The 13,807-nt window shown below is 45.3% G+C and overlaps 1 protein-coding gene across 2 annotated transcripts; it reads left to right on the top strand.

Moving 5' to 3' along the window:
• LOC118217240 (melanin-concentrating hormone receptor 1-like) lies at positions 1-8,548 on the top strand. Of its 2 annotated transcripts, none has more exons than XM_035399101.1 (3): positions 1-906; positions 1,313-1,391; positions 7,520-8,548. In XM_035399101.1, exons 2-3 carry the CDS (start codon positions 1,337-1,339, stop codon positions 8,542-8,544), a joined length of 1,080 nt encoding a protein of 359 aa, XP_035254992.1. In that variant the 5' UTR covers positions 1-906; positions 1,313-1,336; the 3' UTR covers positions 8,545-8,548. The 2 variants fall into 2 exon arrangements, with proteins under 2 accessions (XP_035254992.1, XP_035254991.1); XM_035399100.1 differs by having other exon boundaries at positions 1,255-1,391.
• The last annotated feature ends 5,259 nt before the right edge of the window (positions 8,549-13,807 follow it).

Genomic DNA, 13,807 nt, shown 5'->3' with positions numbered 1-13,807 from the left:
TTACAAACAGTTGATGTTATACAACTTTTGAAGATGGAGCTATTATATCCATATTGCGCATACAGAAGAATGGCTTTGATTATGTGGGCTTAAGGCTTATGGTTCATTAGATGGCTGAACTGTTTTCCCCAGCTATACGAAATAATTACGGATAACAAGCGCATGCAGATGTGATTTATCTCAAGGCGAAAACGTGCCTTGCCGCCTTTTGCCTGTGGATGGCTCAGGTTTTCATATTCATTAAGTGTACGTGCCTTGCATCTTGACTTTACTACTATTCGTATTACTTCTTAGCGTTTAAAATAACTTCGCTGCACTTTAAAAAACAGACTTTAAAACCTGATAAATACACAGCCACCACACGCAAAGATGTAAAAGAATGGCACGAGCATGTATCACGAGATACGGCAACCGAAAGCTGAATAACGGAGAAGGTTTAGCGCTGTCTTACAGTTTATCCTGGAAGCCACAATTGGGTAATGCTAACTTCTTCCATATTTCCGACGCGAAGGCTGTCAGTACTGTGTCACAGGCTTGCTCTTCGGTCAGCTTCTCTCGGCTGCTCCGAAGTGTGCAAGACGCAGATTCTGGCTGCGTTCCGTTTGGAAACATCCGCGAGAGCCGCCGCTTTCATGTCGCTCTGTCCGTGCAAATGTTCAGGAAAATTAAGTCGACGGTTATAATTTTGTATAGGTCAAATGGGCACGTGCAGTCTGTCAAGATAACTCGAAACGGAAGCTTTTGAAAGTGAAATGACTTTAAACAAACCGAAGAACAGAGGATGTCAGTCAGACCACAGAGACTGGGGCATAATTTACCAACTTTACATTAATATAAAAATATATTCATATTGGGTCCGATAAACTATTTTTGAAAATATGCACTGTTTGGACTGAGAAGCATCAGGTCAGTAGCCTATATTAATGCTGCAGCTTACAGTGTTTCATGTTGTCGACATAAGCTACATATATTTTTCTTGCGTACATTCTTGAGTGGCGTAGCCTACATTTCATATGCATATTATGTAAAACTATGAATTAATAGTGCACTATGGTTACGCAAATATCCCTGAAGTAAATCCCAGGTCCAAGCAGGCTCTCGACTGAAAACAATTCTCGCCACGAATACATTGTTGAGAACGGCCTGTTAAATTAATGTTATTGGCCATTATTTATGTGAAATGCACTGGGAACAACAGGTCCTACTGTATTCCTGCCCTAATTCTGCGATAATGTCTATATTCTCTCACACTAGATTACCAGCTTTTTCATATTGGAAAAACGTTTCATAACGCGTCCTCTTTATGAAACAGAGTAATTTTGTGGGTGCGAATAACATGTCGACTGACAACGCTACACTTCCCTTCTTCAACTCGTCAAGAAACCCAGCCGGTAAGTGCTCATTTCTGAAAACCTTAAACGCGACTTTATTGATGAATTAATCGCAAGAATCAAGAAAAGTGGTTTATGAGAGAAAGGTTTTATGAACTCACAATACAGAGTGCCGATCGAAGTAAAATGGGCTGCTGTACGTGGAAACCTGGGTGCTGGTTGCGCAACTTCAGATTTGACTTAAAAAAATACCTTTATTTAAGCGGGAAATGCAGTAAAAGGTAAAAAAAAAAAAAAATGAAACAGAAAATTGTGTCAGTTTGGTTGTTTTCCCTCTGTACTAATCACATTTGTATTTTAAAAGAATTGCTATGAGGCAAAATTCGCAATGTTTGCGTTTATTTCATGTGGTTTTTAAACTATATTACAAAAAATACCATTCAAATTAGGCAAGTGTCCTTTTTACAACTCAGCATAAGTATTGGGACAAAATGACCATCAGCTGGTTCAAATGTCATAGGTTTACCATATTACTCAATTTACTCAATTTATAAATAAAAAGCTGTGAGTGTCAGGGCATATACTGTATATCCTTCAGAAACATTTGCTGAGTCTACTTTATTAGTTGAAAGAAACTAGACGCGGAAACTGCAGACGAGGGCCTGAAAACTGAGTATGACAACCAAGAAAACTACAGCGAGGATAAAAGAGAAGAAAAAAAAGAAGAAAAACTAGATGTATTGTAGAATGCTTGTGTATTCCACCGCTCAACAGTGTGGAATGGCCTGAAGGAGAAACTAACTGGTGGAGGACTCAGCAGCGATCAGGCCGTCTGCGGAAGACGCCAGAAAATGATGACAGGATGATCACAAGAAAGCTGTGAGAGCAAATCCTAAATTGTCAGCTGGAGTAATGGCTAGTGATCTCCATATATTGGGTATGAGAGCATGCTCAGGAGATTGGGCACAGAGGACCGGGAGAGGCTCATTACAGAGCCCATACTTCCAGAGGCAAACCTCTCCTCAGCTCCAAGATCAGAAAGGCAGGATTGGAATGAGCAAAAATTAAAAAATGAAACTAAATAAATGATGAGTCTGATGAATTTTGTTTGAAACAAGTGTTGTGGACAGATGAGACAAAATGGTGAATTGTTGTCAGTGTGATGGAAAAGGTGACTGCTCTGGACCCTCGGCATACTGCTTCATCGGTCAAACACAGAGAAGGCGGCGTGATGGCTTGGGTCTGTTGGGGCCGCGTCTGGCACCAGTTCAATGGTCTTTATTGTAGTCTGATCCTTATTGTAGTTTTTGGCGGCACGGCAACAGCGGGGCCAGCTCTACAAACGCGAATGTCTGAGACTGAGTGACTGAGTGAGTGAGTAATGAAGTTACACCATTGGTCGGCCGAGTTATGAACTTGCACCATTGGTCGGCCGGTCCAGCCATATACTAGGTTTTGACCTGGTCTTGTTATGTAACAAGTGATGGCAGCGACAGAATGACAGCGGAAGTGTACAGAAACACACTGCCCACCGATATCCAGGGAAATACACGGAGTACCATGTTTAACGTGTCACTAATCGCAAAACCACGTACGTGATTCACAGATTAGACTGTCCGCATTGTGGGGCATTTTACATTGGCCAACACCCACAGAAGCCTGCAAGACTGCTCAGGGAGGGAGGATTATTCCATTGCTCGGCCCTTTAAGGCACTGCATCTAAGCAACCCTTCCTCGTTACAAGCAACAAGAATTGATCACATCGACGTTTCTATTAGAAAGGTTAACTGCCTCAAATTGCTAAGCAAACGTGAAAATGATTGCATCTACAAATTACAGGCTACTGAACATCTAGGCCTAAATGAAGATTTGGATTTTACATCTTTTTTTTTCTGTGAATTACCTATGTCTAGGACAGTGGTTCTCAAACTCGGTCCTGGGGGACCCCTGTGTATGCTGGTTTTTGTTCCAACCACAGTTGCAATTTTAACAAGCTGTTAATTTTTCTTGATTAGGTGCTTTCATGTTTTAGAGCAGGGGTCCCCCAGTCTTATCCAGAAAGGGTCAGTCTGGGTGTCGGCTTTTGTTTCAACCAAGCAGTATCACACCTAATTCTACTAATCAAGGTGCTTAGCAAACACTCTAGTGTTTGATGTGACCACCATGAGACCTGCAGGGATTTAAACATGTAATTCAATGGCTATCCACCAGGGGTCCCCATAGGCACTCTAAGGCTGTCGTCAGGTGACTATTAATATAATTAAGTTTCTAACTGAAATATTTATAAATGATTAGTTAATGTATTATTGGGAGAGTCAGGAAGGAAATTGAACATGAAAGTGGACGGAAGTTTAAATGCTACGAGAAGCATGCCTTTGAGCTGGTGGTCCTCGCTCCTGGTCCTGGAGAGCCGCTGGCAGGGTCTGCGGCGCCCCTGCAGATATCGACCTGGCGCACGGTACCCCAGAACCCGTCTCAAAGGCCCAAACCAGAGCGAGCTCCCACCCGTCAGCTCGGTCCTGGGCCCTGAAAAATAGCCCCCAGATGCTCAGCTCCCTGACAGAGTCTCTGTCTTCTCCCCTGCCCCAGAAGCCAGCGATGGATCCATCCATCTGGTTATGCTCGGCAGAGACTCTTGCTGTTCAACTCCCAGTCAGACAAATAAAGTTTTCTGTTTCCCTGGGGCTCCGGATTTATCCAGTTATTGAAAGACAAATAGCCTCCGTTCCTGCTAAAGCTAATAGCACCGGAGCAGTTGTCGTCCGTGCCGGTTTACGGATGACGTCCACCTCTGGCGACTGGAGATTCCCGAAGCCCATTTTAAGTCACTTATCCTCCGTGCACTTGAAAGCGAAAGCTATCATCTCCAGCCCTTTAAACCCAACTGCAGAAGGGGAAGCGCAGACGGTTCAGTCCGCCTTCTGTCTGCGAGACGCGCAGAGCCACAGGCATATGTTTTATCAGCAGCTCTCTCAGCTTCTGGGAGTGCCCCGGGACGGTGCGAAAGGGGGCAGCCTTCAGCCAAACAAGAGAGCGCCCCAGACACGCTGTCAAAAGGCCTGGGATGGTGCACTTCAGCCTGACAGCCCGTCTAACTCCAACTTGCTTTTAGATGCGCTTCCTGTTCAGATGGTGATTTCTCGTAGCACTTACCTAAGAGGTGCTGGTGCTAATGTTTTTTGTAATTTAGCCAACAGGCCTGCTGACCTGAATTTAGAGTGTACGCCTAGCCAGCTCAGTGAGTTTTGCAGCACTGACCCGAAAGATCTTTAGGTAACGAAACATTTTTTTAGTTAGCGGTCTAATTATTGACCACAACCTAGATGTTAGCCTGCTGACTGAAGCCTGGTTAGGCACTGATGGTACAGCTTCACTTAGAGTGGCCTCCCCTCCGCATTTTACATTCCCTCAAACTGTAAGACAAAATATGATTGGAGGTGGAGCAGCCAATGGGATAACTGGGATCTCTCTGGGGGTGTTCTCTGCTTTTTAACATCTTGCTGCAGTACTCAGATGTGATGCCCATGTCTTATTTATTGTGCTCCATCACCCACCAAAGTACATAAACTCAGGATTATAAGATTTGCTGAACTCTTATCGACTGTGCATATCACATTTGATAGTCTCTGAGCTCTTCAGTACGACTCATTCTACTGCCAGTGTTTGTCTATGGAGAGTGCATGGCTGTACGCTTGTTTTTATAATAATAATAATAATAATAATAATAATAATAAGAATACACTTTATTTGTATAGCACTTTTCAAAAACAAAGTTACAAAGTGCTTTACACACATAAAAGAAATAAAAGAAGTGCCTGTTTTTATGTGCCTATTAGCGATGTGTGGCTGAAGTAGCCAAACCCACTAATTAAAGGGGTGTCCACGTACATTTGGCCATGTAGTATGTATTTCTGTAGAGTCTGGTAATACTCGCTCAATTTACTGCTTAGCTGCCTGTCTAGCATCACAGTCTGGATGACCGGCTTACTTAAATTAAACAAGGAAAAAAACAGAAGTGCTACTAATTGGCCCAAAAAACACAGAGAGAGAAAATTATCCAGCAAACTTGGTCATCTCGCTCTGCAGAGTAAGCCTGAAGCAGGGAACCTGGGGCTCGTGTTAGATTCTGACCGGAGTTGTAAACCACACATCAGTAATGTTGTCAAGACTGCCTTTTTTCAACTCTGGAACATTGCACGAGTGAGACCATTTCTCCTCATGTTGCATGATGCAAAACAAAATATAATAAATGGACTCATGGGTTTGTTTTTAGCCACTTAGATTATTGTATTGCACTTTAAATTCGGGCTGCCAACAAAGACAACTGACCGACTTCAGCCGGTACAAAATGCTGCTGCCAGAATTTTGACAAAAACAAGGAGGAGAGAGCACATCGCGCCCCTTCTGGCCACAGTACTGGCCACCGGCTCCCCGTTAGCTTTGGGATTGATTTTTACTGTTCCTGTTTGCTTTCCGATTGATTTTTTTTCTGGTTTTTAAAGCCCTTAATGCTTTAGCAGCTGCGTATGTCAGATATTGCCTGTCTGAATATGAGCTCTGATCCCCTAAGGCCTGCTTACTCAGTGTACCCAAAATAAAACACAAAAGACGCGGAGAAGCGGGTTTTTATTCCTGTGTTCCAGGACTGTGGAACACCCTACCATTATAAATCTGACAGGCAAGCTCTGCGAACAGTTTTAAAAAACAACTAAAGACCTATAATGTTTTACCTTGGCTTTTAATTAGAACTGCTCTGAATGGAGTCTGACTCTTTCTTAATTTAATTATTTTTTATCTTGTCTTTGTGACATCTTCTCAATGCTCATTTTAAACTGTTTTTTTCTTCTTATGTAGTTGTTATAAAATACGACTTCATTTGACACATTTGATTACACAGTTAAATCAGGTCAGCTGGTTTCCTGGACCTGAATTAGTCCCTGATCTGGAGGAAAAAACAAAAGCCACAAGGCTCTGTGGCTCTCTAGGACCAGGATTGAGTATCACTGCAGTAAAAAGAAAAATGCATCCATATAAAGCCGGCATGTCCAGTCTTTTCTGAAAAGGAATGTGGGTTGAGGTTTTTATTTTAGCCCTGCACTAAGACATCTAATTCTACTGCTTATAACAAAACATGTCATGCCCCTGTACCACATTCAAAATTACTGCTGCATGCCCACGGTAGTAAGTAACTGAATTTAGCCTGTGAGTGTCGCTCGCAAACATCACTGTCTGTCATCGTAATTTTATTCATTTCATTTATGTATTTAAATGTATTTATTTATTTTTTAGTATTTGTCATATTGATGCATGATTTGTCATACCTGTGCATTATTCACTTATGTGGAACTTTTTGCAAGACAAATTAATTCCACAGGTGAGCCACACCTCTACCTGTCGATTTAGAGAAAGGTGTTGCTAATTAAGGATCATTGTTTTCCTTCTTAACACCTTTCTGCAGCTTGTTCTGCAGCTCTTGTTTACTCCCTGATAAAGGCCATCTAGCCAAAACGCGTCAGAGTATTTTTATTGTGTCTCTTTTGAACCTGCCACCGCAATAAAGGCGTTTATGAAGTTTATGTGGGAGAGAGTGCCTGGGTTCCACTTTTGCCTTTTAAAATTGGGGGACATGGCTCATTGATGGGCAGTGTTATAATTTAAATTTGTTTTGAACAAAAGTCTTGAAATAAATGCGGACATTCTGAATGTTGCCTCCTGCTCACTGTTTGATTTGAAATACAAATGTAATTTCTACTGAGGAAAAACAATCAATTTTCCACAACTGTCAGAATACTTTTGCATTTAACTGTACATAGTTTGAAATTAAATATAGGGGGAAGGAGTTTAGAGTCAAGTGTATCCAACAACACAATAAAGAAATAAATAATCTGTTGAATTGAAGATGACTGTCCAAATTCAGCACCATCGGCATGAACAGCGGCAGCAGGGAGGATTAATGTGAAACATTCTACATTTAAAGATACTATAAGATTTTTTTAACGATTGGCTTATAACCACTCTAATGTTATCGTTATCTATATCAGGCAACTGGAGCTACTGGGATTTATAACTGTTGCTATCATAAAACTGTTAATGGAGACGTGTCTGTTTTATACATACGGATTGAAAGTATTAATTTTGATCTCTGGATGCCTTGAACCCCCCTCCCCTTCCCCCCTTCCCCCCCCCAGCGGAGCGCTCGGATCCCTACAGCACGGTCCTCATGCCCAGCATCTACGGGATCATCTGCTTCCTGGGCACCGTGGGCAACTGCATGGTCATCTACACCATCGTGAAGAAGAACAAGTTCCGCGCCCAGCAGACGGTGCCCGACATCTTCATCTTCAACCTGTCCATCGCGGACCTCCTCTTCCTGCTGGGCATGCCCTTCCTCATCCACCAGCTGGTGGGCAACGGGTCCTGGCGCTTCGGGGCCACCATGTGCACGCTCATCACCGCGCTCGACTCCAACAGCCAGATCGTCAGCACCTACATCCTGACGGTCATGACGCTGGACCGCTACCTGGCGACGGTGCACCCCATGCGCTTCACCCACGTGCGCACGCCCCGGGCCGCCGGCGCCGCCGTCGGCCTGGTCTGGCTCCTCTCGCTGGTCACCATCGTGCCCGTCTGGACCTACACGGGCCTCATGCCCCTGCGGGACGGCTCGGTGGGCTGCGCCCTGCTGCTGCCCAACGCCGCCACCTACTGGTTCACCCTCTACCAGTTCGTGCTGGCCTTCGCCTTCCCGCTGGCCGTCATCTGCGGCGTCTTCTTCCGGATCCTGCAGAACATGGCGGCCACGGTGGCGCCGCTGCCGCCGCGCAGCCAGAGGGTGCGCACCCGCAAGGTGACGCGCATGGCGGTGGCCATCTGCCTGGCCTTCTTCGTCTGCTGGGCGCCCTACTACATCCTGCAGCTGGCGCACCTGGGCATCCGCAGACCCGGCTTCGCCTTCCTGCTCGCCTACAACGTGGCCATCAGCATGGGCTACGCCAACAGCTGCATCAACCCCTTCCTGTACATCGTGCTGAGCGACACCTTCAAGCGGCAGCTGATCGTGGCCATGCGGCCGGCCCACAAGGCCTCGCGGGTGGCCCCCAGCATGGCGGAGGGCAGCGACAGCCTGCGATTGGCCCCCGAGTGCCCCCCGCGCTCCCAGTCCTCCGGGCAGCTCCTGCACAACCTGCTGCCCGTCACCGTGGCCGTCCAATGACGCGTCTGACCCCCCTCCCCCCCCCCCGCCCCCCCCCCCCGAGGATTGTGAGATCGCAAACGTGGGATTGGAAAGTTCTCTTTTACTGAACGTTCTAAATGCTGATGTCACAATCACTGCTGGTGGCTGAGAGCAGTGGAGTTCTAGAACACCACGGCTTGGAATTTTGTGGAAAAAAAAAGACATTCCAAAAAAAAAACCTACTCTTCTTTTTTTTCTTCTTTTTTATTGTCCATTGTCAGGGAAATTCCTTTTTCTGGGATCAGCCCACAGATGTAAAGACATGAAGACTGAAGAAAACTACATACAAAACAACAAAAACCTAATTTCAAATGACTGTGTGTCAAAAATCAGTAGGGTCGCTGTCATAACTTAAAGTAAATTTAGGCTAATAAAGCTGAAGGTAGTGTAAAATATGTACGACCCACACTCTGCCCTTACAGGTCATGGAGTAACAGCCCTGGGGTGAGGGGTATGGTGGGGGGCTGGGGGGGGCGGGGGGGGGGGGGGGGGGGGTGAAGGGTGGCGGCATTATCCATACCCTAATTTCCCACTCTTCTGCTTTCAAACCTTTCCCAGCTCAGCTGCCAAGATGGCGATGAGCTGTAAAATAGGGACGCTGTGACCGTGACATCCTTATCCTCTCCGCGGCTGCCGGCCGGACCCTCTGAGCCCCGAGAGGAAGCTTCTCCCGAGCGCGTGCCCCTCTCTCTCTGGCCTGGCCTTCCTGATGAAAAAAGTAATTGCAAAGTCTCCACTGAGAGAATCTATGGAGCCAGCGCTTGTTTCATAAGAACACACAGAAAATTCCGGCTGCATGTCTGCTTTTCTGTGGCTCAGGTGCGAAGGACGCTGTTCTCCCCTGCGGGAGCAGGAAGCCGGAGCTGGCACTGCCGTCCTCTTCTGTGATGGCACTGCCCAGCAGATCGAAATTAAGATACCCTTTTATTGTCCCCCCCTGCATGTGACCCGTCCTGGTCGCTCAGGAGCAGCGGGCAGCCGCAGCGCACAGCGCCCGGGGGACCGACGCCAGATCTGAGGCCGGGGCCTTGGTCAAGTTCGACGGCAGGGGTGTACCTAACCTGACACGCGCGTCTTTCGGTGTGGGAGCAAACCGGAGTGCCCGGAGGAAACAGGTGTGTTTGGCACCTCATAATAGTGCATAGTGACGTCTGACTCCCGATATGTCTGACTTTTGGCCACCGTACAAGCCATAACCCTGAACAGTGCCAAACTCTCGGTGCTGTATAGGTACGGGGCATGTTGCCTGCCAAGGCCTAACTAACTGATTTGATTTGATTAAACTAAGCGAGGGAAACCGACTGATCATTGGCTGTCTGAGACGTGCGTGCCTTTTAATCATTGGCTGAAAAGTACGCGCGAGAATGCATCGTTCTGGGTAAATCCACAAACGAATATCCATGAACTATTACGCTATTTTAGACGGTCGAAACATAGTTTTGTTCATTTTTATATGAATTAAACTACTACACAATTTTGGGACGATGGGACCCGCAGTTTTTTTTTTGTTTTTTTTACTGACCGCCCGCTCCCGTCTGCTGTAGGCTAAATTTGACCCGCTACCACACAAATTACTGTGCGTGGGAATCCCAGCGCAGGTCTCTAGTGTTCGGCCTTATGATCCGTTTAGGGTATAACTGAGCAGGCCATTTAGTTGCCTAATTGGCAGAAATCAGTCCTGACTGATGATCGGTGGGTGGAGATGAGAAGGAGGGTAACATGGCGTACTCTGGGGGGGGATCGAAAATCTGGCGAGAAGCAGCATTCTGGATGAGCTCCGACAGGGGAGGCAGGGAGGCCAACGAGGAAGGAGTCTCAGTTTTATCAGAGTTGAGCTTCAACTCAATTCGGTTTTGATTGTATAGCGCTTCCCCCCCCTACCCCCCCCCCCCCCCCCCCCCCCCCGCCCCACACACAGACACACTGCCACAAAGATGCTTTAGAGAGGAAACACAAAATAAAAAAACAGGCCTTGAAACCCCAAAACCTGAACAATCGAGGTTAAAAAACAAAATGGAAAAAAAAAAACTCTCCAGTGAGAAAAACAACACTCAGACACGAAATGGTGGTCAGACAACAATTTTCCAATTTGGACGTTCAGCGGTGTATCAGTGGAAAAGTTGCAGGCTCTCCCATTCTCGTGATTCAAAAGGCGAAACGTCTGTTTTCACGATACACGAAAGCAACTGGAATTTGTATGACAAATAATTCATCAAAGTGATTCATTCTTGTGTACAACTGATCAAAACTGAGCTTTTACCGACCGCTTTATTGGCAACTGGCAACGTGACGCGGCTTTCCATGCACTGCAATCCACAAAGTTCTCTGTTGCCTTGAACCACTTGAGTAGGGCGATTTAATCTGTTCAAGTAATTCACTGGTCTTTTTTCTTTTAAGTGAACATTTTAGTTATTTAAGTTGAGAAAAACACACTTAATTCGTATGGCTGTCACGTAGGCCTACCAGTGTGGCACCTGATTTGAAAAGCTCCGTTTTGGAGAGGATTGTTTGTTCGAGCTCGAAGGTAAATTTTACCGTGAGGATTCTGCTTCTGATGGACACAGGTAGTCCTGCTCGAGCTGAAGGTAGTTCTGTGCCACCCACCTGCTTGCATTCTACTTCTGAGGAATTGCATTTATATTCATTTACATCACTGGAAAAAAAAACCCAAAATGCCTTTTCCTTGCCTGTTATTGATGGAAGCAACGGCATGGTCGCCTCCTCTGAACTGCATGCAAACGAGGACCGTTTATGAGTTTCTCTCATACAAACAGTGTAGTCATTGCTTGATGTGTATGTTTGTCACGTCCTGTGTTTAAGTGGAACGGCGATATTCGTTGTATGGTACCAGACTGCCAATATCAAACAGTTCTTTACCATCAGCAGGCATTGGGAACCAATGCTGCACACTCTCCTCCTCTTATCAAATCAAATCAGATTGTGTTTATATAGCGCGTTTCACAAACAATTGTCACAATACGCTTCACGGACAACCCTGCTCCCCTATGCGCCTCCTGCTCCCTTTGCAACTCCCTGCTCCTCCCTGCTCCCTTTGCAACTCCCTGCTCCTCCCTGCTCCCCTATGTTCCTCCTGCTCCTCGCTGCTCCCCTATCCTCCTCCTGCTCCTCCCTGCTCCCCAATGCTCCTCCCTGCTCCTCCTGCTCCTCCCTGCTCCCCTGTGCTCCTCTTGCTCCTCCCTGCTCCCCTATCCGCCTCTTTGCTCCTCCTGCTCCTTCCTGTTCCCCTATGCTCCTCCTGCTCCCCTATGCTCCTCCCTACTCCCCTATGCTCCTCCTGCTCCTCCCTGTTCCCCTATGCTTCTCCTGCTCCTCCCTGCTCCCCTATGCTCCTCCTTTTCCTCCCTGCTCCCCTATGCTCCTCTTGCTCCTCCCTGCTCCCCTATCCTCCTCTTTGCTCCTCCTGCTCCTCCCTGCTCCCCTATGCTCCTCCTTTTCCTCCCTGCTCCCCAATGCTCCTCCTGCTCCTCCCTGCTCCCCTGTGCTCCTCCTGCTCCTCCCTGCTCCCCTATGCTCCTCTTTGCTCCTCCCTGCTCCTCTTTGCTCCCCTATGCTCCTCCCTGCTCCAACCCTGATCCTCCATGCTCCTCCCTGCTCCTCTATGCCCAGCTCTGATTTGCCTCTTGTGTGTTCCTGACTGACTTTCCTCTTTGGTTGAGACCATATTTGGCCATTCCCTGTACACGAACACTGTGTGATTGGCAGGCAGATGATGTAAACATTTCTGACATCTGAGCAGCATGGGGATGAAGGACCTGTTCCAATAATGATGTATTTTGCTTCTCCTGACTGACATGCTCATGCATTTATGGAACACTCTTCTGTAATGTAACATTCATGTGAACGGGGAAGAAACCGGGTGCCTCTGTGATTTGTAAAACACGTAGAAAAATGAATGGATTGTTTAAATTTGCCCCGTCTTTCTGATTTATTATTATTATATTTTTAACTGAAGGCCACACTTCAAATTAAGCCTTCACAGTGTAGAGCTTTAATCTGGGCAGAATTCCAGTGTCTACTCGTTCACATGAAAGTGTGCCGCATAAGAGATATAACAGTGCAAAGTAAAATAGTGATCAGCGGTATCCAATAACAAAAACTGGGACCTAAATGGAGAAAGATCAGATTTTGCCCAGGAACATGCAATTAAATGTAATAATACAATTTATTTGTAACAATAATGATAATAATGGTCTTCATAAAAACTAATACCAATTATACAGTTACAGCATTATTATAATTGTGATGCTTCTGATGATGGTAGTTCTGATGATGCTGCTGCTGCTGCTGATTATTATTATTATTATTATTATTATTACATGCAATAGGATCTGTGCTATCAGAGTGTGTATATGTGTATTTGACACAGAGCGAACCGTCTATTGTGATCTACATATAATGTATCATATACCTCTTTATGTGTGTGCTGTTAAATGTCAATATATAATCGGGTGTATTAGCTGTGATGGCATGATCTTTATCTTACATAATGGCATATGTATATATGTATGTATGAATGCATATAGGAATGTATGTATTTATGTATTCAATGCGGGTGTGTATAAATGTATGCATTATTTATCTATTTATGTGTTCAATGTGTGTGTGTGCACAAATGTATGCATTATTTATTTAAAAAAACATGTATTGAAATTGTAAACATGAGTTGTGTGCTTTCAAATAGAAACCTTCAAATCATTCATATTCTTTTGGTAACTGCATATTAGTTCAGCAGTTCACTGTTATCACTAGGGAGGTCAAACGCACTGCCTGCAATGTAATCACAGTGGGAGTTCCACACTCAAACATAAAATGGATATCTGGGCTCACTTTAACAAGGAAACAAACAAAACCAGAGTAAACTGAGCTATTAAAGTGCCCTGACAGTTTAGCAATGTTACTTTTTACTTTGGATGTCAAAAATTATTACGCTAATAATGGCTCTGTTTTCGAGCATTTATCTCTGCACTTAAGGCTTTGCCAAAATCAGTGGAGTCATTAAAAGGAATCTGTCCACATTGAAGGCACTATTACACATTTCATCGCAAGAAAAAAACTCACTGTGAAATGTTTTATACGTTAATTTGTAATTATTTATTCCTGCGTAGGTGTCCTAAAAACATTTCACCTGCCAGTTTCCTGTGGGACTTAAGAGTTCTACAGCCATTTCAGAAGCGAAATGCCACCAAAAACAAAAAAAAAAACCGGCACTCACCACTTATTC

This window comes from Anguilla anguilla, chromosome 17 (assembly GCF_013347855.1).
Source record: "Anguilla anguilla isolate fAngAng1 chromosome 17, fAngAng1.pri, whole genome shotgun sequence".
NCBI lineage: Eukaryota > Metazoa > Chordata > Actinopteri > Anguilliformes > Anguillidae > Anguilla > Anguilla anguilla.
The sequence above is the reverse complement of the archived record's forward strand: the minus strand, read 5'-3'. Positions and strand labels throughout refer to the sequence as shown.

Excerpts from the sequence above, each read along its gene's own strand:
- LOC118217240 (XM_035399100.1), top strand. The coding sequence starts at position 1,304 with ATGAAACAGAGTAATTTTGTGGGTGCGAATAACATGTCGACTGACAAC. Across the intron at positions 1,392-7,519 it reads CTCGTCAAGAAACCCAGCCG|CGGAGCGCTCGGATCCCTAC; the intron begins GTAAGTGCTCAT and ends TCCCCCCCCCAG.